This window comes from Leptidea sinapis, chromosome 14, assembly GCF_905404315.1.
Source record: "Leptidea sinapis chromosome 14, ilLepSina1.1, whole genome shotgun sequence".
NCBI classification, from domain to species: domain Eukaryota; kingdom Metazoa; phylum Arthropoda; class Insecta; order Lepidoptera; family Pieridae; genus Leptidea; species Leptidea sinapis.
Genome location: NC_066278.1, coordinates 9642972 through 9668905, shown reverse-complemented (window position 1 = coordinate 9668905; position 25934 = coordinate 9642972). Strand labels below are relative to the sequence as shown.

At 34.5% G+C, this 25934-nt stretch overlaps 1 protein-coding gene across 2 annotated transcripts in view; it reads left to right on the top strand.

The window, feature by feature from the left end:
- Nucleotides 1–25934, top strand: part of LOC126967993 (protein croquemort-like) — a 69583-nt gene that overhangs the window by 33105 nt on the left and 10544 nt on the right. The window contains exons 3-8 of one of the 2 annotated variants that reach the window (XM_050812753.1): nucleotides 10300–10425; nucleotides 11961–12170; nucleotides 14820–15028; nucleotides 17323–17431; nucleotides 18579–18739; nucleotides 19897–20001. In XM_050812753.1, coding sequence (XP_050668710.1) covers nucleotides 10300–10425; nucleotides 11961–12170; nucleotides 14820–15028; nucleotides 17323–17431; nucleotides 18579–18739; nucleotides 19897–20001 — 920 coding nt within the window. Of the gene's footprint in view, nucleotides 1–10299; nucleotides 10426–11960; nucleotides 12171–14809; nucleotides 15029–17322; nucleotides 17432–18578; nucleotides 18740–19896; nucleotides 20002–25934 lie in introns of those variants that run through there. The other variant, XM_050812754.1, reaches the window with a different exon arrangement.

The following is a 25934-nucleotide window of genomic DNA, read 5'->3' as shown; positions in this document are numbered from 1 at the left end:
ATTGGTCAAGTATGTGTTGGACACAAGAATAATAATAATAATATGGTATATTTCATTAAAAAGAGAGAGTTTCTTGCACCGCTTCTTCTCTCTCAGAGCGCCATTTATTTCCGAAGCGGTAGTAGTATCTAGTATCATTGAAAAGAATTCTAATGGAATCAATTTTGAGAAATTAAATGCCTTTTATGCCTACGAATAAATTCGTACTATTTGTACAAGATACTTATAGCACTAAGTACTTTTTATACAATTTATATATTTTTCTACAATTGCCGGCTTGAACTTTCTTTTGCTATTATGACTTCTAATATTATGGTTAATGAGATAAAATTCGTTGACAGATAGAAGGAAGGACACAAGATGTTAGTAATAGGGACCGTAACCGAAGGTTAACCAGAGTATCCTTCGCTTACGGAACCTCAAAGAGCTTTTTTTGGGTAGCCATATGGCAACCCAAATAAAAAATACTTCAAGTGTAAAAGCATGAAAAATAAATCAATTCCAATTAACATATCAGATTCTCTTGTCGGCTTTCCTCTCATATCTGTCTACTCAAAAACGGATTTAATTGAAAATAAGTAGATTCTGAGGTTTGATAGCATCGCTAAATGTCGACTGCTTATGTCATACTAAAAAACTATATACATTAATTTTATTACAAGACAATATGTAAATATCGTTGATAAAAAGAAATATTTGATTATATTTGCATTGCACAATAGTATTAGCATACATTAATTGTTTTAGCACTGCCGTCCGACTTGTTATTTGAACTTTACGGACAGACAACTAATACAGCTGTTCATAAATACATGCATTCGTGTCTGTCACTAATAACAAGATTAATAAATACATTAAATAAAGGATTGGTCTCCGCAGCGCTAGACACCGCAGCCGTAGTCGCAAAGTGCGGCAACTCAAACTACATCCAAGTGGGCGTACTCGACCCAGTCTCGAACGATGTGTGACGTTGACGTTCCACATGTTCAGTTAAATTTTGCTAATTATTGAAACTTAAATGCCGGGTTGTGAAGTAAAACATTGTAAAAATAATACTACGAGAAATATGAAAGACACTGGCATCACATATCATCAGGAAGTGTTTTGTATTTTTTTAATTTCAATGTTTAATAACACGACATGTATGTTACAAATTTTGAAAAATGCCATTGAGTATCAAGATGGCACGCTCACAAACATCTAATAGTTGCAGTAATAATAAATCTTATTCTTAAGTAGTGCGGTATTCAGTTCTAGTGCGCTGCGCTATCCTTAATCTTATATTAATACCCTCTATAAAATATCTAATCCGTCCCATAGTGACATATAAATACATATACATCTACATGTATCTATATGTCGCTGGCAAATCGCATAATTTGGCAACAAATGGCGTCGTTCGTTTTAAAACTTTATATTTTAGATTTTAGTGTAATTGTAGGGTGACCATCAAAAAAAACAGGGTGGACAAAGCAGACATTATTTCAGTAATCAGATACGATGAAGTCTTAAAATAAGAGTCGGCCTTTGTTCACAAGTAGGCCCCAAAAACCAAATTTTGACTGGAAATCACAACGCACGTGACGAGGTAAATCATAAGAGATACTTGAATATTTATTCATTTTCACGTTTCACTCTGAATAGAATGAGATTTCCTACCGACTACTTCTGTTAGTTATTTAACTAAACAATATTTAATCCATGATCCATTTCAATATGTTATATCACTCATTTTTGTTTATTTGACTACTAAGTATTACCTGCCAAACTAAACATGCATGCAAAATAAACATGCATTTTGTAATTTTTAACATACCAAAACTACTTTAAACAACTGTTGCTTTAAATCATAGCTTTAAAAAAAACAATGGTAGGTACAATTAATAGAGGAATAAGTTCTTTGAAGTTTTAAATTTACATCACACGTTGAAGACATAATATAAAAAAAAATATTTGCTAGACAAAGACAAAAGACATAAATGTATATTATTTTGTCAGGCTCTATGAATTATTTAATAGTATGTCACACTATTCTGTTAGAGGCATTACACGGACTGATTGGACTCTCAGGGCTATCATTTTTTTAAATAGTATTCCGCTTGAGTCCTTCGAAAACCAGAATTCATGGACACTTTAGCGTTTATTGAAAACTACAATTTTAAAAACGGCTTTTAAATTGTCTATCTAATGTTGTACCATTTTATAAAGTGACAAGACCATTTACATTTTGACTACGCCGTTTGTAAGCAGCGGAATCATACAAACTGCCTGCGATATATACACTTATCTATTCTTACTCTATGGCTGGTTTGCTATGAGCGACTCACAAAAAAAAATTACGTTAACTTGATGGAAACAGGACCTTAACCCTTAATGTGTTAATCATTATATGGATTCAATCGAATTTGAGGGAAATGTTAAACTTACTTATTATACGGTCGGGTCTCTTCGAATTACTTTATTAAAGGTCAAACTGCATCAATCATAAACGAAACAATTTATAGCGGTTCAACAGGGTGCTAATTTTTTTTTTAATTTCGTGCATTCGAATTCAGAATCGAATGACGTTATCAAAACGAATCAAAGAAGAATTATTCTTAGAAATGGTACCCAAGATGTAGTACTTAATAATATTATTTCGATAAGTCTTTATTATTGGATTTAATCGTGACAAATTGTGATTTGTAAAAATAGGAATCCACTTTCACCAATCAGTTTAATGTATAAAAAGTATTTAATACCACATTTTAAATGTAAATATTATGTTGACCATTTTTATTCTGTCATAACTATTGGGTTGACAGATATAATAAGGTTGTCAATGCTAGTAATTTGGCATCAGCTGTTTAACAAATAAGCCTTAACTATATTTAAATAAAGATAATCTTACTACAGTTGTGTCTGCAAAAATACGATTAATTCCGGTTGAATGTTTATAAATTGCAGCCGTTACAGAATTTTTTCAAGCAACATACTTGCAACATGCCAATAATTTTAACAGATTGAATTAAATTAAAATAACTTTTTACTCACGAACGGGTGAAGGTACAGTGTATTAATCGAACATGTCAACAATTTAGTTTATTTTATACATCTACCTACATTTGACAGTTTCACAAACTTGTGTGCAATCTGCGTCACAAATAATCGGTCTTTTGAGCTTCCGTCGGATTTTTTTTAATTTTTTTGAGCCGGAACTAATCTGTTATATATTTTACAGCCATTGCAAAATACGCTATTGAAAACTGTGGACGTTGAGTTTCATGTATGTTCTTCTCACGTGGGAAAAGTAGATTTTTCCGAACATAATATGGTAAATTCAGTAATATAAAAGAAAAATTTATAGTGAAGATTCAAAAGTGCTTAGTTAAAGTTATATATATGATAGTTCTTTTGAATAGCATAATTGAATAAGAATAACGTTTATTTGACTTTGAATTTGAATCGACTTGTAAAACAATGAAATATAATCAATAATAATTAAACTAATTTTAGTGTCTTCGTAAAAATTATTGAATATTTATTAATTTTTAATGTTATTTATAACAAGTAGGTAGTTAAAATTTAACATAATTTAATGTTTCATTTATCTTAGATAAAATAATAAAGCGTTTTAGAAATTCCCCTCCCATATTGCCATTTAAGTTAAAGTTTATATAAATCTTCTCTTAGTGGAAGCTTATGATATAAAACATACAATATTCAATAATGTTTTACCCCAGGAATAGCGTTGCATGTACATTGCTAGTCAATCCGGTTCTACGAATTTTTGAAGTATATGTAAATAGATCTGATGCCGTACCTAGTAATTGGCCCTTGCCGCGGTATAAAAGATATTAATAAGCTAATTTCTACATTTAATCACTAGTTGATCGGTGAAACCGGCGCTTGCATGACCAGTCGACTGAGACGGATTAACTGCAGTGAATACACACAACTAGTTAAGAGATTGCACAATATTGCAAATTGAACCACGACTTCGATAGTACAACTGCTTGTGAAGAAATATTGTGCAATTTTGACTTTAAACAGGATGTTATGGTATAGTTCGCAAATAGAAAAAGAGAAGCCCTACGGCACCTTGCAGTAACGAGTATTGATAGCTCTTACCAGTTACTATAGCAGAATATAGATCATTAACAAGCCTGAGGCATATTTTATCCGGAAGCGTCCAATACTTGGAATGTTGGCTTTAATAGAGAAACAAAACATTCACTTGTTTTATACTGTTGTCATGCGAATATTTAACTCATTTTGTTGAACAATAACAATGTTTTGGGTTTCACAATAATTCTTATTACTGGTGACACGATACGACACGGTAAACGATTTAACAAACTTTCACATCTTGTGATAGAAATAGAAGTAAAAGTATATTAATTTATCATAGGGAGTGACAAGAACATAACATATTGCAACTAAAGTCTTTTCTTTGTAACGGCAAAAGCTGCAGAACTCAATTTATTTGCTAAATTATTAATATGTGGGGCCCACTGTTGCTTATTACCTATGGTAATTGTGATAAAACATTCAAATAAACAAATTCCAGATGTTTCTAATCAAGCATTATCTTAACCTCTGTTTGTTGCACATTAGTAGTTGGAATCTAATGCAATTCGTTTTTATTTGTCAACTAATTTAATACTCTAAACATACCATTAAGCAATTTGCTATCCATCGTATGTTCTTTTGGTTTAATTTAGAGTAAATCATTTCATATTAGCTATTATAGTTAAGTTTTAAGTCAAATTTAAGGATACACAATGAAGTTTGTCTATACGCAACGCCAAGTTCCATCCGTTCAAAATCCAGCCGCTCACAAAGCAATGGGTTCGCGACAATTCGAGCTGCTCTGCGTTGCACCTGGGCAAATGGATCGAGCTGATTTGCCAGACCACAGATAACAGTAATACTCCATATGTGGCCGGACCTGCGCCTTGAATAGCGCTAGAATGTGCCGCACGGCTTGAAGTATTGCCGTGCTCTTTTTTTGCATAACTGGTACTTTAATATGTTTGTTATTGCTAAGTTAGGTGGTGAAACCCAGCAGTAATCTCTTTTATGTACATACTTTATCTGGTTGTAAATTATACTGTCTATAAACTTACTTCACATAATTCACACTCTTAGTACATCTACAATCGTATTGTTTTGTTTGCCAAGGCAACATATCCTAATACTTTCATTCACGATCTTTTTATTAATGTACGCCATCGTCTCTCACCTATCCTCTGAACATGACTATTGCTTAGTCATGACAAACATGACTGATTATGAATATCATTTAATTGATAAGTATTATGAAAGGGAAATCTTAAAATCATCAACAAAACAAGACTATAATTCATAATATAACAAGACTAACGTTCATTAAACAATCTAGGAAACTTTCATCTGAAAGAGGCACTTGTATAACCAGCTCATCAATATGCTGTACTATATCGCAAAAGTCCGGCAAACTAAGACTCCAACAGCTTTCGTTGTTTGTGTGTGTGAGTATGTCCGTTGATTCTATGATTGTTGATCACATTGCGATGTTTGTTTCCAGTGTGTTGGCACAGGAAATCTGCAACGTATTTCGCTGGATCTGTGACATTAATTGACAGTATAGGTTCATAAAAAGGCACTGACTATACACCCAAATGGACGCAATTAAAAAGGATTCATCGACGATCAATCCATCGCATAATATTCTTGGAGCCAGATTCAACAAGATTATCACCCTTGCTTGTACCATTATCTGTATTTTATTGAAGTGAAAACTTCTATAGCGGCGTTGAGCACTATTCTTGGGATGGATATAAAATATTAAACTCGCGTCAAACGTGGCCTGATCGAAAATCATGGATGAAATTTTAATGGATGAAAGATTTATATTTCTAACTAACTATAGTTCGGCTATTTCTATTGGACCAGTGGTTGAATCATTGTGATTGAATCCATTGTAAAATATTTTTACAGTTCAATTATTTGGTTTTAAGCTTTGTCACTAGACTCTCCCTAAGGCGATAGTTATACTAGTATTTCTTTGTTCAAGTTTTCAGTTCTGCCGGCACTCCCGGAGTGCAACCCCATATTTTTTTTGTGACTGTGTCAATATTGGTGTTTTCATCTTTGGTCTTAAATAAATTAATCCTCATTTGTGACCTGCCATAACTAGGGACAATGTAATCGATATATATATCGATAAGAGACAGGACAAACCGCGGCCTGACATTATCCATGTTTTGTTACACGTTGGTACACTTCGCTTCCAATACGTCGTTATCCTGCGGCGGCGCAACGCTGAATGAAATAGTTTTGCACATTTACAATGCGTTTAGAGTGCGTCAAAATGGCGTGGTGCACGTTTTTCGCATTGATGGTCACTCCAAACACGCCACGTTGATACTTCCAAATGGAGTGGCGTCCTGGATTTTGAAACATTTGGAAATCCACGCCCTGGACGCTGTTGTAAAAAAAGCATACGTTTTCAACATTCATGATCAGATATTGGAATGAAGCCCCGCCATTTGGACCGTTGGAAGGCTCGTCAAAGCGTACCTTAAGATAAAACCAAATAGTACATCAATCATGTCGACCTGTATAGCCGTGTGGTCAGCGATCCTACCTACTAAGCTAGAGGTCCCGGGTTCGAATCCCGGTAGGTGCAAACATTTATATGATGAATATGGATGTTTGTTTCCGAGTCATGGATGTTTAAATGTATTTATGTATGTTTATATGTATTTATGTATGTTTTAGTAAGTATACTGTATATCTATACTAATATTATAAAGAGGAAAGATTTGATAGTAATAAATAAAATAATGTTTTTTGTGAATTTGTCAATTATATATCATAACATCAAGAATTATATCGTAAAATATGCTCCCTGTTGTTGTAATGAAATGGTTTTACAGCAGAACTGTCAAACCGTGCGTCAATAAATTCTCCCATAGAAAATATGTCCATACAAAACAAATATAGGACGACGGGGGCACATCAAAGGAAAACAAAATTGTTGTTTTTATTTAATTCCGAACACTTTCATATTTATTCACCTTTTGAACCTTCCCTGGACTTCCACAAATAATTCAAGGCCAAAATTAGTCAAATCAGTCCAGCCGTTCTCGAGTTTTAGCGAGACTAACGAACAGTAATTCATTTTTATATATATAGAAAAGCAAGCTGACCCGGCAGACTTCGTACTGCCTCAATGGATAAATAAAATACCTAAACTTTTGTATAAAATAAACTTAAAACAAACAAAAGGAATCTTTTTTTAATTAAAATTCTAATTGGTTATTAATTTTAAACTACTATTCTAATTTATTTCTGAACGACGGGGGACACATCAAAGAAAAATCAAAATCATTGTTTTTATTTAATTCCGAGCATTTTCATATTTATTCACCTTTGAAACCTTCTCTGGACTTCCAAAAATAATTCAAGACCAAAATTAGCCAAATCGGTCAATCGGTCCAGCCGTTCTCGATCTTTAGCGAGATTAAGGAACAGCAATTCATTTATATATATATAGATTATATCATATCGATTTGTGTGCAAATAGCGCAGAAAGATAGAGATGGAAGTGACAGCGCTCTTCACTAGTGTTTGCCAGGTAGAATGGTGGCAGAATAACTTTTAACAGATTGAAATCCGACGAAACGCAAGGCTTAATTATATTGAAACTGGTATTTCGTATTCAAATCACGCACGTGAGCAAATATATTTGAATAATTAATGTCGTTATAATCTTTCTTTCAATTCTGAATATATTTTATGTGTTTTAGTTATTTCTGTGTAGAAGAATCCAATAAGAAATACTGTTTTACTAATATTAAATTTTAACAATATTGTAATTCAGAAAAGAAAGAAGTGTAAGATAATATAAAAAGTAAACAACTGGATTTTTAATGATGCAGTGATACAAGACTGTTACAGTTATTGAAAACGAATATTTGGTGAAAGTAGGTTGACTGCACAAATTTATACATAATGGGTTGGGATAAATTCTTTACGTATTTAGTTTTGGCTGTACTTTTGTATCTGATGTTGGTAAAATCCTGTGTCATACAAAACTATATCAATATCAGCAGCTTGTAAGTGTAGTAAGTTGTAGCCCCACAGTAAAAAACCGAACTTCATGATGCTGTGAAAATAACTGAAGTACACTAATCAAGTCGTAGCAACTCTCTAATCTTTCCAACGGCGTATGCAGCAAAGCTGACTCTATCTGCTAGATGGGTGGACTCCACTGGAGCTTTTTATCTACCGTGGTACCCAAGATGACCTTAATGTTCTAATCTCTGGTCGTTTATAAGTACATTAGTTTGTACCTCCGCTGTGTTTGGTCTAATGAACCGTAAAAAATTGTTTTTTACCGTTTAAGTGAAAATTATTCGTCTCAAACCAACGTACTATCTTTGAGAATGCATTATTCACGTCATCATCAATACCTGCACGTCGCTTAGCTTTAAAAATAAGCGAAGTATCATCTGCAAACAATACAATCTCATGGCTTTCATCTAAATCTTTTTCCGGAAATAAATCAATAAATATCCAATGTGGGCAACGGGTTCACTCATAGAATAATTAGATATAATGACTGTGTATCATAGGCACAGGTGAAGCGTGTAGGTAGAAGTTTTTACATCAGTTCCTACTGAGGCATCATTAAAATTATTTATAGAGTACGGGCAGAGTCGACTCTGGGCTCGTAGACATTTAAAATGCATCTTTTATAGCGGCAATCGCCTTGCTACTGCGAACACTTAAATGTCGATTTGTGAATAATTTTAATTGCATGAATAACGGTGCTTTCTGGTTGAAATAACTTTATTGAGACATAAAGAGTACGCGGTTGTTCATTCAATATTTTATTTATTCATCTGCTTAATCAGTCATAATATTTGTAATTAAGATAAAATTATCTGATTTAAGAAGTTATTAATTTCATTTTTTAAAATACTGTATTGAATGTTAACAAATACTCCATTGTAACTCTTTTTTAATAATAACAGTATTTTTAAAACTTTGTAAATTATTTTATTGTAAAGCTTAGTTTTATTTTAGAGACTGCATAAATGTTGTTTGTAAAGTGTTTTACGCTTAGCTCTTTTTTCTGGTAAGGAATGTATGTATATATTTCGATATTAGATATATTTAGAATGTCTTGAAAATATTCTCCTGCTTTAAATGTCACTGAGTTGAGAATAGGTAATATTTATGACTTAATACGTTCAAAGCGATGCCTTTTCATAGTTATGATTGTCTATAAGCGCACAGCAGAACAAGTCAAGCGCACTCATTTATTATTGGGTGTGGCTCAAATATTACAAGAGGTTTTTTGCATTGCAAACTAGATTCGTTAGTTTCTGAACTGGAGAGAATAATTTTATTCATAGACTTTAATGTCGGATCATTTATTTTGCTTTACCAGCCGTTTAGTTAAGTCTAGTATTGCTGGGCTTTTTATAGACTTAGGCCTTACAAATAAACTTGGTAATAAGTTATACGTGAGAATAAACCAAGAATATGAAAAATGTTTACAAATAGACGTTTTGCAGGTTGGTTTATTAGGACGTACCTATACCAAACGTTTAATGCGTTTATTTGCGAGGTTACTTGATAGACAAATTCAGAATTATCATTGTATTGACAGTGTTGTCAACGATATAGTCAACATTTTGCATAATATTGATTTATTCTCCGGTATAACTTTATACCAAGTATATTTGTAAGGCCGTTAGCCCGTTAGTTCCATTATTATTATCTTATTTCAATCAGCCCTGGCGTTCCAAAAAAGTTAGCAGCCTTTTCCGCTCCTCCATATACGTTCACAAAAATCTTCACATTTTTGTTCTAAATAGTGATTCTCATTATTATAATACAAGAAATATGGGATTGTTTGTAACTAGTAGGCTTCATAAGATATATTATAGCTTTAAGGGCAAATGTTATACACTTTTATAGTAAAGTTTATGTTTGATTCTTAACATTATGGTTATGTCTATGTCCTATCCTGGAGCAATAATGTTGAAGATCGTTGGACGAGTCATGGCTGTCTCTAAGGAAGATATTGTGGATACCATTACCATCACTCTCCTAATTACTTTAGGGTATTGCTTAGAATTTCCTAGCTTCACTCTCTCCATAGAAATCTCGCACCATATAGGTTTTATTTTAATTTGGATTAAAATTGTTGCGAAAATGCGATTGGCAGCTAGTACGCCAAAATGGCAATTTCTTAATCTCCTATTTTTTAATGTTGCCAGTTTGCAAAAGCGACGTAACTAACATGTCGTCTCTCTCCAGGTGAACATAACGTGGAACAGCAACGGAACCGTAACATTCCGGAACCAGCGCTGGTGGTACTATCAACCAGAGAGGACCAACGGCAGCCTCTCAGATATGGTGACAACCATTAACCCCATTGTTGTGGTAATTTATCAAATAAATATTTATTATCTTTATTTAAGTACTTTTAAGGGAACACGTGTTGAACGGACACGAAAAAGCGAAAGAAAAGTAGCGTTTGCTTACTTTCTGACGTCACATGGGAAATCTGACAGGGTTCCTTCTCTGTGAGAAAGCGCGTCGGTATACTTATACATGTAGTGCATATACTTCCAGCATGAACGTATCACAAAACAAAAAATATAATTTGTACCATTGATTTACAATATACTAAAGTATAAACCATTAGTTCCTAAAATGGACCGGGTGGACTCCCAAAGGTTCACGAGAGACTCGAGACGTAAGCTTGACGAAATAAATGGTTTACCAGTGGGCCTTTTGCACAGGATCCCGACTAGAATATGAGTACCAAAACGGAGCCTATTTCTGCCGTGAATCAGTAATGTGTAAACATTATTGTGATTCGATCTGAAGGACATCTTATGTCTCAAGGTGACAAGCGCAATTGTAGTGCCGCTCAGAGTTTTTGGCTTGTTCAAGAATCCTGAGGGGCACTGCATTGTAATGGGCATGTTTTATCAATTAACATCACAAAAACGTCCCTTACTATCATGAATATTAATGGGTGTTCACAATTTGAAAGCGGGTTCCACGATCGACTTTCGATAGTGAAGAACTAAAAAGTTGGATTGAACTCACCTATCAATTTAGGAAGATAATATTTTAAGAAGCTGAACGGCTGTTACTTGAATGCAATTAAAAATGCAAGAAGTACAGCAAAATATATTTATTGTAACCGGATTTTACTGACAAGTCGGACAGTGACGCCTTGCATTGGCTCTAAGTATTTTGAATATTATACCATTAGCTAACGTACACACTGACAAACGTAACTGGTATTCGGCCGTCAGATAGTCTATACGCTAATATATTCTAAGTCTATGGTTAATACTATCTAAAAGTGTTTTTGTACTGCCCGTTTTTTTAAATACCATGTATTTGTGATGAACACGATTTTATTAAATGTTGCACTGTAATAAGATCATTATATTTTTATCGTCAATCTAATTTTTGGATTTTAAACTTGCTACTTGATTTGTAAGACTAAGACTTGAAAAGGCTGCAAATGACAGTCCAATATGAAGAAAAATGTTAGGCGAGACCTAAAGTCCTAATTACTTAACAAGTTAAGAGGGCCCTATAAGGCATTAAACAAAAATTTCTATATTTTTTAAAACTTTAAAATTTAAACATAAATTAGGTCCTATAAATGTGAAAAAATATTTTTTTTTTTCAACTAGTTATGTGTACTAAAACACTGAAGCGGGATTTTTTAAATCACTGTATTTTTATGGTAAAAAAAAAATGTGAATGTAACTAATTTCGTGTTTCGAGCAGCTAGCACGATAACCGAATATTTCTGGATAATTATTTTAGAATAAAATCTTTATTGTATGGGGAATTTAGTTATAAACAAACAAAAACTACAAAAATCACTATATTGCTCATTTAAATAAAACATAATTATTTTTTTTTTTTTTCGCTTTTCTCGCATACAGACAATAGCATACGCACTGCGCCATGACCGGTTAATGTTACGAATGTTCGTGGACATGGTGATGCGAATGTCACACAAGAACATATTCCTGACAGCCAACGCGACGTCCTGGCTATTCGATGGCATCGAGGATCCCGTGCTGAACTTTGCGAGCCAGATTCCGAACCTTCCTTACAACATTCCATTCGATAAATTCGGATGGCTTTACACAGTGAGTACGACTTTTTATGTATGCGATCTGCGACCCTGCTTCAATTGAATTTGAAAAATGGATCCTTTAAGTTAAACAAATGCAATTGTACATCAATATGTTACAAGTTTCAATGTTTTATTGTTGATGTTATTAATCTTTAGAGAGTTTTTTATTGATTGATTTTATTGATTAACCTATTCTTTTTTTTTTAATATACACCAGTTAGATAAAACGTTTGAGTAATGTCTTTGCGTCACTTTATATACATTGTATAAAATATAATGTAAAATGCTGAAACTGTCAACAGTGATTAAAAAGTGTGCCAATAAGTTTATTGCCATTTCTTCTCATTAATGGTAACATTCATAAGTGTAATTTTGACCTTAATTAATAAATGATTTTTCTTTCTTTCTTACATACAAGAGTTACACTTAAATATGTCCTCAATCGTGTAAGTATGTAGTTATAATAACTATATATTATATAAAGTAGTTTACATTGATTAATTCACATAGGTATATGACACGTCTTATTGTGATAGCGCTCTTCATCACGAATTAGTACAAAATAATTTCATACGATCATTTCTTGACTAAATAGTCACAATAACAGCAAAGTTATAATAATATTATTGTTATCTGCCGAAAATATATATACTTAATCTGGCCATAAATACTGTTACAATTAAAAATAAACAAAATGTTAAATTTGAATTTGGAATCTGTCATCTTTATATGATTGTTCATTGAGTTTTCTCATTTTGGCGCCAATACATTGTTTTGCGATATTAAAATTGAGTGGGGTGATAAAGGGAACCGAATCGCTGTGATTGCATTACACAAAGTAGGTATGGAGCCAAATGCAATTTTGTTAAACTCTATACGCTTGGTATTAGTAAAATGTTTGTGTACCGGGCTATTAATAGGTAAAATGAGACCTCCTCTGTTAAAGTAATTAATGTTATTTGCAATAGAAAAAATTTTTTTTTCCTTGTTTTAGTATTTATGGCAAGACTAGGTATCTATATATTTAATAGTTCCTTATTAGAAACTCCAAGTTTTATGAGTTTAAGAAGTGTGATTGTTATTATTTTTCAAAGAGTACTAGGTACTGCATCCGCACGGTAGATGTTGTTCGACCAGACTAAACATAAATATTAAATAGGGCCCCACGTTCATTTGTGACTATAATATTTCTATTGCCATTTTAAAAGCTAGTCAAATAGTGGCTAGTTAATCATACAATGCTATTTATAATAATAATAATAATAATTTATTTCGGATTCACTCATGAGATTACATCCATATTTGTTAGTACAATTTGCAAACTTACAAAATAGTGTTAGTAATTACTTATTCAATCACATATTTAGAAAATTAATAAAATAAAATAACAGGCTGGTCCGGGTGGACCTCCCGATGATGACGGTAAATTACTATTCGACTGCATGCAGCCGTATCCAACGATCCAGCATCGGGGAGTCCCACCGGTCCGACAGCGGAGATATTTATGAGACGGTGGATGTATTTGTTGACAAAATTCCCAAAATTCAAAAGAGCTGTTTTCAGATTGTTGAGATAGAACGGGTGAATTCACGTTAGTAATGCAAATCCTATAATATAATTTTATTTGCATTTATATACCTAATTTTTTCTTTTTATCTAATACGGATCTATTTACTGCGCATGCTATGACAATTAAAATGTTATACCTTAGATTAAGGATGAGTCTCCGCTGCGCTCCAACTAGATACCGCAGGTGAAGTCGGAAAGTGCGTCAACTAAAGTCCCGAACAATGTGTGACTTACGTGCCAAATGTTCTATTAAACTTTGTTAAAAATTGCAATTAAACTGCCGGGTTGCGTAGTAAAACTTAGTAAAAATAATAGTACAAGAAATAAGAAACACGCTGGGATCACATATCATCAGTAATTATTTTGTATTATATTATCTTTAATATATAAAATTCGTGTGTCATGGTGTTAAACTTTGAACTCCTCCGAAATGGCTTGACCGATTCTCATGAAATTTTGAGTGCATATTGGATAGGTCTTAGAATCGGACAACATCTATTTTTCATCTCCCTAAATGTTAAGGATGGTCCACACGAAGTTTTATTTTATTTATTTTTTAATTTGTTTGATTATGAGTCAGCATTAAAAATTACATACAACTTCAAATTTTCACCCATCTACGATCAACAGTTACTTTTGTATCGCGATTTTAATATCGGCAATACAACGTTTGCTGGGACAGCTAGTTTCAATATAAAATAACACGAAGCGTATGTTACAAAATTTGAAAGATGCCATTGAGTGTTAAGATGCAACGCACACACATAAGCATCTAATAGTTGCCGCAATAAAACAGCTATTGTTCTTAGGTAGTGCGGTATCTAGTTGTAGAGCAGCGGAGACCAATCCTTAATCTAAGTATCTTATATTCTAACAACAACTACTGTATTGATAGTTCTCTGCAACTTTAAAGAAAGGTAAAACGAAACAACTCTCAGAAGACACACATTTTCTATTAAAAGAACAAACATTAAAGCAGTCCACTCGTTTTTTAATCATTAAAAATAATTAATTAATTGTTTTTATTAATACACATTAACGAAAAGTTAAGTAAGTAAGAAGTTTAGCCAATTAAGTGTATAGTTTGTTCCAGCGAAACGGCTCAACAGATTTTGATGGAGTTTTCGTCTCAAATACCGGTGAGAACGACTTCTTCAAACTAGGAGAGTTGCAGAAATGGCAACACACAAACAGAACATTGTACAGAGATAAGTGTGGAGAGCTTAAAGGATCCACGGGGGAGCTATGGGCCCCTCAGCGGGGTTTGGAAGAGTTGCACATATTTGCGCCTGATATATGCACGTAAGAACCTTTCTCATTGGAAATTGATATTTTATCATGGATAATCTTTATATGACAGTGAGCAGTGATAATAGTATTAAATAATTCGTAAAAAAGTCTTATGATGTCGTAACAGACAGCGACAAGAACTATATATATATATATACTATATAGTATGATAATAATGGAGTATCTCATGAGCCTGTCATTTATTACATGACCACCACTGTGGAGGGATAACTCAAGCTTCAAGGGTGTAGCAACGTAGGAAAAGGAAAGGTTTTTTTTATTTTTATAATATTTATTTATTAAAAACGGGCGAAACCTTTTTTTAAAAATTAATACATTGAAAGGAATACAATGATTCATATATTGGATGCAAAACCTTACAACTTTATTTTCTGTATATTAAAGCCATTGTAAAATACTCTATCGATAGAAATGAGTGGCCGTTGAATTTCTTCTCACGAGCTCTACTTTTTCCGAAGATATATTCAGTAATTTAAGAAATAGTGACGATTCAAAAGCGCTTAGGTTTATATGTTTTTTTTTCTGACTAGTGTTATATAAATCAATCTAATTTAGTAGGTTGTTAGTCGCTTGGTTGATCCTAAGAATAGGATAGTGATGATAAACCTAACTGCTGACTAACTGATATTTATTCACCGACTTGTAACATTATTGATAAAGGATTATATACAATGTCTCCCGGCATGTAGTAATATAACTTTAGTGTTTTAGCACATTTTAGCTAATTTGATAATAATATTTGAGTTGCATGACAAATTGTTACACAAATAACTGCTCTCGGTCTAATAGTTAAAGAGTTATTGTTGATCAAATAGACCCCTTACTTGCGGACGCAAGCACAACTAAGCGATAATTCACAATTTAACTCCTTTGTTGCGTTGTGTATGAGCGGATACGGAAATATTTTTATATGGAGCAAGAAAGAGACCACGATTGGGTCAAATAAGGGACTATTGAAGTCTAAACATAAAATCGGCAAAGTAAGTCGCTTTGGACACATTGTATAATAAAGATGTATATAACACGAAATACCATATCGTCATAAGATCGTGATAATATGTAGATTGGTAGAACTGATTGAGAAAGAAAGCGGAACGGAATCGTTTTAACACACAATGTTAACAGTTGTTTAGGTTTAGTTTCACGATACCACGCTGTAAGTGAGAACTATTTCGTATGAAACTATAGCATCGAAATTTAGGGAATAAGCTTGTCTGGATATAGCGACAGCGTTTGATTAAATATGGAACAAGGCGCTTCTCTCGCAACTTTCAACTTTGAGCTTAAGTAGTACATGGAGTATTGCTGTCATCTCTGGTACGGCGCACCCAGTATCAGCTCGATCCTGCGTGCTACGCAGAGCAGCTCGAATTGTCGGGACCCAGTGCTCTGTGAACGGCTGGATCACTTGGCGTTGCGTAGAGACGTCGCTTCCTTGTGTGTCTTCTACCGCATTTATCACGGGGAGTGTTCCGTTGTTCCGTACAACACTTAAAAAAAGGATATCATCCCGACCATCTGGATGTGTGGGAGTCTTCCACAGTGCGGTTTTCAAGGAGCTGTGGAATGAGCTTCCTTAGGCGGTGTTATCGGGACGATACGACATGGGTACCTTTAAAAAAAGCGCGTACACCTTCCTTCTGTGATTCCTCTGGTGTTGCAAGAGAATGTGGGCGGCGGTGATCATTTAACACCAGGTGCCCGGTACGCTCGTTTTCCCTCCTTTTTCATAAAAAATAGTAACTCAAGTTTTTATTAATGGTTCACTAGCTTCCTCACTGGCTGCAGCAAACAAGTTGTTCTTGATTGTTCCTCATACCCAGAGCTCGTAAACTCTGATGTTCTCCAAGGTTGTGTCCTATCTCCTATACTATTTTTATATACCATACATTTATGTATACCAATAATAAGTAGGATTCCCCCAAATGCATTATTATGCCAATAATACTGAAGGTGCTTCATGCTTGATTTTTAAAGAACTTTTTTTTCACTCAACCAAAACTATGGAATGGACTTCCTTGTGCGTTTCCAGGATGATATGACTTGGGTACTACTATAAAACTGTGTGTTCAGATACAAAGTTGCATACAATACTTGAATATATTTATCAAAGTTGTCAAGTCTTATTAAATAATAATAGTAGTTTTACTCTACGCAGACAAAAAGCGATAAGAAGTACGACATATTAAATAAAAATAACATCACTTTTCTTAGTTACAGAAATGTAATCATTTATTGAATTTTGAATTGTGGTTCTATGACCGTAAATATACTTATATTTGTAGGCATATGACGCTAACAGCAAACGGAACTGTATCACATATGGGGCTCGAAGGGAAGCAGTTTATAGCGAATGATTCTCTGTTTGACAATGGACATAAGTACCCTGAGATGGTGAGTGAGATAGAATATAGATATTTTTTATTTAAAAAAAAGTTTTAGCTTGAGCTTACTACATATATGAACCGACAAACGTATTATAAAAACATTATTTGATTATTACACGCGTAGTATTTTCTTCGTTCTTCGTTTTTCGTTCCTAAAATACAGATTACGCGCGAGTTGAATGCAGAGTTCAGGATTGCCATAGTGCTGTGACCTAATTATAATTTATTACCATAATCATGAGTGTTTTGATAAAAAACCATGCTTCAAGTTTACTCTAGTAGTAGGTTACTTGATAACTAATATGAAGGTAGACATAAATTATTGCGAAACAGAAGTGGCAGTGGGCAGGGCACATAGTTTGACGGACAGATGGCAGTAAAGTCCTCGAATGGCGACCACGTACTGGAAGACGTAATGTTGGTATTACCCCCATTATACCCCCACAAGATGGACCGCCGATCTGTTCAAGATCGCCGGAATACGGTGGATGACGGCATCGCAGGACCCATCGTCATGGAAATCTTTGGGGGAAGCATTTGTCTAGCAGTCGACGTCTTCAGGCTGATGATGATAATGATGACGATGAGACATAAATATTGCTCTCTGAGATATCAAGAGTCGGGAACACCATTGACAAAATCACTCATAGTTTCATTTCTCGACCCTATCCTCGGATATTATATTTACCATCTAACATTAGGTTAAAATGATGAAAAAAATATTTTATTTATTTTATCATCATTTTAACCTGATAATAAAATCTCTAATGTTTGTTCTGCCTTTCTTCAACACATGCCCAAAACACTTTTCGCCATGTATCGTGCATGTAGGTGATGTAAAACTCATTTATATTTAATGGAACCTGATAGACTCGGAACAGTCATTATTGAAATAAAATAAAAATACACGGGATCGCAGCTTTAGTATTAATGAGATAACACGGTACGCGAAGACTACGGCACAGCACTACACTGTAGGCATACGAGGCAAGACGTGCGGGCAGCGGGGGGAGATGCTCCCACTCTTTATCACAGACCCCGACTGCATTCAACTCACGCGCTATGTGTAGGTATCTTGTTACATACAGTAAATATTTGAGAGAAATACTAAGAGTTAATTACGATCATACTATCCTTTTTTTTTCATCACTTAGGCATGCTACTGCGATGAACCTCGTGACAACAACTGCCCTCCCGCCGGCGCCTTCAATGTATCAGCGTGCAGGTTCGGAGCGCCAGCCTTCGTCACCAGACCACACTTCCTTGGCCTGGAGCCCTACTACCCCAACAAGATACGAGGTCTTAACCCTACTGAGTGAGTGTGTTTTATCAGTTACTTTACTAAACATCATCATCATCCGGAAGACGTCCAATGCTGGACAAAGGCCCCCCAAAAATCTCCACAACGATCGGTCCTGCGCTGCCCTCACGCTTTCACGTGTGGTGTCGCACCAGAATAGCACCAACCCATCTCCTCCCGTGGATATCGCAAGAGGTGGCTAAGGGATACAACGAACGGAGGATTGGCAGCGGCATCTTTCGAAAAGAAATGATGGCAATACCTTCCAAAACATGATAGACACTACTAATCAATGGAGTTTGGTAATACTTGTTACCCGATTTCATTAGTTCACTAAGGAAAATAAACTTTCAAGCGATGTTTTTTTTTGTTTTACTATATTCATAAATAACAAAAACTTTTATGTGTTCGTATTTAGGTACTTCGTTGCCATACCGATCATCCGATTGCAATGAATCTTTTCCAATTTATTGCTTGCACTTGCTGGAAGGTTATAAGCATAGTCAAAGACAGATTTAAAATAATAATAAATCATTCACTGACCAATTTCAATAATGTTTGACTTAATACAATATGATTTACTTTTTTGTTTGACATTATAAATTTGGATCTGGTTTTCCTGTGATAAACTCTCTTCTAGTTAACCTTCTCCAAATTTTTCTTAGGTGATCTTCTCAGCTATTGATTGGACGTCCCTTCGCGGAGTTTTTATGTTATTGTATTTTATCAGTCAGCTAACAGATCATCTTAGATTATAACATTATCATATGACGATGATAATGAAGAGGATGATTAACTAGAATGTTAACCAAATTTTCTGCCTGGACTGGATCTGTGCCTCGACACTGAAGTGTTGAATTTTAAATTGATGTTATCATATTATTGTAAATATAATATACAATAATTCTCGTGTTGCGGTGTTTGTTACCGAACTCCTCCGAAATGGCTGTAGATTTGTATGAAATTTTGTGTGGACGTAGTAGCTCTGAGAATCGGCCAACATCTATTTTTTATACCCTAAAAATTTTAATTTTTTTTTGCAATACAACGTATACTGGGTCAGCTAGTATAGTTATAAAATTTGTTTTGTTTTATTTAAAAGGCTGCGAATGATATGTGTACTAAAAATTAAGTCGAATTAATTATAAGGAATAAATGAATGTCTTTCACAGGAACCACAATTTTAAAATGGCGATAGAAATGAACACAGGAATGCCACTGTCGATTTCTGCACAACTTCAAGCAAATGCTCTTGTTAGGCGTATACCGGGCATGTCGTAAGTGTTTTACATAATTCTTTTAAATAAGTTTGTTATGGGAATTTAAATGTACACATATATTGTTTTCGCTGGAAAAAACGATTTGAGGTTCATCGGTGCTTTTCTCAGAATTCATGAGAATTCATAGGTACTTCAAACATAAACTGTACTTTTTGTTTAATTTGGCCGCTCATAAGTCGAGGATTTGATTGGCATTTCTTCCGCCATCTTTCGAGGGTTTGTCCCAAAGTTGACCAGTGCTAGTGCGCTTATTTCAAGACTGCCGCATTTAAAGCGTAATCCTAGACCTCTAGCTGAATTAGGGTCTTGCTTGTCAATTTTAAAATCAATATCTTTTTGAAAAAATAGCTCCAGACATACCTTGATTTTGACCACATGATCAAAGATTTAGCCGGAGGCAATAGACAGTAACGCAAAGAGACTGGTAGAAAATAAATTTAGTAATAGTAAGAGTAGGCTTTGATATCGCAGAGGCTTTTCCCAAATATATTTCAAGGTTTTTTATATAATTTACTCTAGAAAATTCACTTCTCTTAAAAGTAAAAAATCAGCATAAAGATACGTTGAATTAGTGCCACTATATGTATATTGTTAAGCAACACCCATTCCCCAAGTTCTTGAAACAGAATATGAGAGTGGCGAGACATCACTCCGTGAGAGTATCAACTCTTTAAGAACTGAAAAATCTCTTGGAAGTGCCGTCAATTACCCAGAGTTACACAGCGGTTGTAACATAGCAGGGTGTCACTGTCCATACACGGCCGCTTTGGGATGGCTGACTGAAGTAACCAACTTGTAACGTGGAAGCTGAATGCAAATTTTGACGACGTGCATGCATTTTGTTCGGGCGTTTTTCCGCTTACAATATCTAGAGGCACGATTGTATTTCCTGTAGAGAACTCTGCAGTTCGAATCTTTTGTGTCCAACACACCAAGGTTCGATAAGGCTGTTATTTGCAGCCAGCTGCTACTTTAACTTTAAAGCAAGGCTGTGTTCTGTCACATATTGTTACACGGCCTACACTTAGGTTCTACAAAGCTTGGAGTGAAAATATCCCTTTGCATTAAGTGTAAAGTACGCACAAGCTTAGATTTTGTGCTCCTTTAGTACCAAAAAACAGTTACACATAATATTTAGTTCACTGTGAATGCTCCAATCCTGATATCTTATCTCTGCATAGAGACCTTTCTTCCAGTATTCTGTCATACCTATCACGATTTATTTGACGATCCTAGTAACACTGATAATAACGTGATGAATAAGAATGACTAGATGTAATTTAAGCAGCTTACAGTCTGTGCTTACAGAATACTTATGTACGCTGTGTACTTTATTAAAAGCCTTAAAAAAAATTTAATTGCAAGCCACATTAATACTAAATAGTGGTACAATATAAAAGTAGACAATATTGACGTCTTCCTAGGGCACTGAAACACTTATATATTCAAATAATACATTAGGAAGTATTAGGTTTCACAAAGAATACAAGTACTTCTATAATATATTATAAATAGTTAAATAGCATTATCCTACGAAAAAGATTTTAAGGCATCTTTTAAATATAGAAGCCCTCTCTTTATTTTTAATATAATTCTGTATGTTATTACAAATTTTTATTGCCATGCGGTGAGCTGTACTGGTCACGATGACATTAGTGATATTGTTAAATGAGGTCATTATAATTTATTGAATTTTTTACTATTTCTCTTGTTATTATGTAATATGGATACATCGGTGAGCTTCAAAGCCAAATTTAATGACACTTCATTGATAGCTATAATCAACAATCACTCACGCCCCATTATATGTTTATAAAACATTAAACATACATCTTTACTTGTTAATCTACCTACCTTTAGAAAAAAAAAACATCAAAAAGACCGCACTTAGCAATTATGTGATAATAATAGCGCCACTATCATTTGATATTGAGAGGTTATCAAGTTTAAATGTTTTATAATATTTTAAAATATAGTTTAGGTCTTTAGGCTATCAGAGAACTTATATAAGTATATCTATGTGATCCTCGTGTGTTCAAAATCACAAATCTCCAACAAGGTCATTACCAATTGTATTGAATTTTTTTTGACTATAAATTTAATAATGTTTAATATACTTTAGTCCTTAGATTAAGGATTGGTCTCCGCTGCGCTCCAATTAGATACCGCAGGCGTAGTCGCAAAGTGCGGCAATTAATACTACGCCCAAGTTTTACCAGTGGGAGGCTCCTCTGCACAGGATGCCACTGAGATTATGGGTACAACGGCGCGTATTTCTGCCGTGAAGCAGTAATGTGTAAACATTACTGTGTTTCGGTCTGAAGGGCGCCGTAGCTAGTGAAATTAGAGGGCAAATGAGACTTAACATCTTATGTCAAAAGGTGACGAGCACAATTATTGTAGTGCCGCACAGAATTATTGGGCTTTTCAAGAATCCTGAGCGGCACTGCATTGTAATGTACCCATTACAATTCAGTGGCGTAGAAAATACTAACTGATGATTTGTGATCCCGGTGTCTTTCTTATTTCTTGTAGTAGTAAAACTATAAATTAATTTTACAAAGTTTTACAACCCAAACCGGCATTGTAGTTTCAATTATTAGCAAAATTTAACAGAACATGTAGGATGTCAACGTCACACATTGGTCGAGACTGGCTCGATTACGCCCACTTTATTTATTTTTTTAATAAAAATACTGGACGAGACGAGCAGGACGTTCAGCTGATGGTAATTGATACAATGCAGTGCCGCTGCGGATTCTTGAAAAACCCCTTGAAAAAACTTCTGAGCGGCACTACAAATACGCTCTGTTTTAATTTAATTTGTTTTAACACTACAATCTCAATCTTTTTAAAATATTAAAATATATATACTATGTTATCCTTAACAGAAAAACATATACCATCGCGACTTTTCTGTAGACCTATATAAGATAGACAATTCCACCATACATTATTTTGTTATATCTCGAAGAGTTTAGACACCGTTTTCGTTGAAAGCTTCCAGACGGCTTATTTTTTTCCGATACATCTAACAAATATCAATACTGATTACAAAAATGTATACGAAAACCTATGGGATCTTTGAAATCCAAGATGGCCGCTGTCCAAAATTATGATTTCAACAATATGGATATCGTTTGAGAACCACGCTATCTATTGGTGAAAATAACATGAAAATCGATGCAGTTTTTGTGTTTATCGCGAACAGACAGACAGACGCGGCGGAGGACTTTGTTAAAATATGTAGTGATTTATTTGTAGAAATTGATTTAAGTCCACACACACTTCACAAAATTTTATAATGTCATGCCAACTGTAGATAAATTATTGGTCTTAGATATTCTTTATCACCAACTTCAACAGGTTATAAAGAATAAGTTTATTTTTTATTTTTTGTTGTTACCTTATTTCAACGAAGTAACATGTTAAGGTCAGTATTTGTGAAGAGATTTTATTTTGTACATTTTAGTTGGATCCCAAACAAGGCTGAGATACATAGTCCTACTGAGATTTTTGCATACCTTTCGGCTTCATCACCAGATCACTTCAAATCTAGAAATCACGAGAGTCTCGTGCCAGAATTTAGCGAGTCAACATCTCCTGAGGATGCCTCGTGTAGAGGCGAAACATGTGTCGAATTGATTGAAAAATCACAATAACGCCTTGTTCAATAAATTTTCTCTTCAAATCTGATATAACAGGTGAACTGCAACCCAAAAATAAGCATTTATACTTAACAAAAAAATAAATAAACTTTAATTGGACCAAAGACTAACCTTTCTTCTTCTTCAAGTGCGTCTCCATTACTGGAGGACAGCAGTCAGTTTTTTAAACTTCTCCTTGTCAATGTTGGAATAGTACTTGGAATATCTTGATGCCAGCCCACTCCCTTATGTTTCTGAGAATATACTTGTTTCTTCTTCCTCTTTTCCCAGCAATTTCCCCCATCAAAGTTGTAGCAGGCGGTACCTATCGTTGCGGAGTATATGACCGAGGTACGAGATCTTACGCTCTTTGATAATCAACATCAGCCGGAAGACGTCCACTGCTGGACAAAGGTCCTGCGCTGCTCTCGTCCGACGTATTCCAGTGATCTTGACCAGATAGGTGGTCCATCTTTTAGGAGGCTTAAAAACACTGCGTTTTCCGGTACGTGGTCGCCATTCGAGGAATTTTCTGCCCATCCAGTCATCTGTCCGTCGAGGTATGTGCCCTGCCCACTGCCACTTCAGTTTCGTATTCATTGGGGCTATGTCGGTAACTTTGGTTCTCCTGCGGATCTCCTCATTTCTGATTCAACCGATTCGCAGGAAAACTCTGAGCATAGCCCTCTCCATTGCCCTCTGAGCGACGATGAGCTTCCTCGTAAAGCCCATGGTTAGCGACCAAGTCTACGTACCGTAAGGCATCAGTGGCAACACACACTAACTGTCACGACGAGTGACCTCTTTCGCGAATTTGGACTTGTCTAACTGGATCGTTTGTCCAAGGTAGACGTACTCGCCAACAATTTCGAGAGTACAGTTCCCAATTGTTACGGGAGTAGGTGCAACATGGACATTTGACATGATCTTCGTCTTATCCATGTTCATTTTGAGACCTACTCCTTGGGAAGCTGTATTGAGGCCATCGAGCTTAAGTCTTCCATGTGCTATTTGATGGTTCTCACTTACTGCATTAGGACAAGGACCTCTGCGTTAGACACTTTAGCCGTCCAACTTATTCGGAGCATTCTACGATACGTCCACATCTCGAACAATAACGACTTACCTTTAATATCATAGTATCCTACACGTAATATAATATGTTACTAAGTTCCTTCTTTATTACAACTCAGAACCAACTTTAGAAAATCGTGTAATAATAAAATGCTTACAAAATACCCTTATTTATTTACGCTACTTCTGTACTCAATAACATTTGTTTTGTATTATTTTTAATTTTATTTTTTGACTTACTCGTATGAGGTATTGACTATTTGACGTTTGAGTATTTTTGCTGCATCACTTTACCTATATTGTAATTGAAATTATTTGTAAAGCGATTAATGTATAAATGTTGATTTAAAAAATGGCAATAACTTTCTTGCCAACAAAGTTACGGTAATTGTTTTAAGAAAAGTAAACTTTTGACATTCATAAGTGTCTTTTTCGAGACCTACGTGTATAAAGTGATTTTGATCTGATTGATTTGATATGAGGGAAAAAAATAGATGGGGAATCATCAAACGTTAACATTAACGATATAATAGTTACTTTAGCAGGCCATTTTGTGAAAAACAAATCTATGATGTCAAGTCAATTGTTTTAACAATAATGTTTGAAGAGATATAACTGTTTATTCTGCTAATCTTCTTTTTTCCTTGAATCTTCTTCATAAGGTTGGTTTTCTATTATTATTAGGAAAAACTAAGTTCATCTTTAAGCATATATAGCCTTTTAAATCTAAATAATCTGAAGTATTATAGCTTTCTTCCAAAGATAAGATTTAACGTTTCTTCATATCAATTTAAACATTTTTTGAATACATTGTCATTTAAAAGAAATGTACAGGACAGTTTTGGATTCGTATTTAATGATGTAAGGGATATAATATGATGATAGCCAGATGAGGAAATGCAGGACCTTCGTGGAGATCGTCGAGAGAGACGTCTTCCGGTTGAAATGATGATGATGATATATGATATAGAAATAAGACGAAAGAAAGACCAGTGCTCTGTGAACGGTTGGACCAGTGATTCCATTAAGAACCCGAAGGCAAGCACTTAAGATCTCCTGAGCCAGTTACATTTCAATTTCAAGTTTAAGGTAATGCTTAAGCCCTCGACAACACATGTGCCTCCCAATATCTTATCAGTAAATTATCTGGCAGATACAGTTAACAATATACATCTACTTGTACTCTGAGTGACGGTCACCTTATCAAAA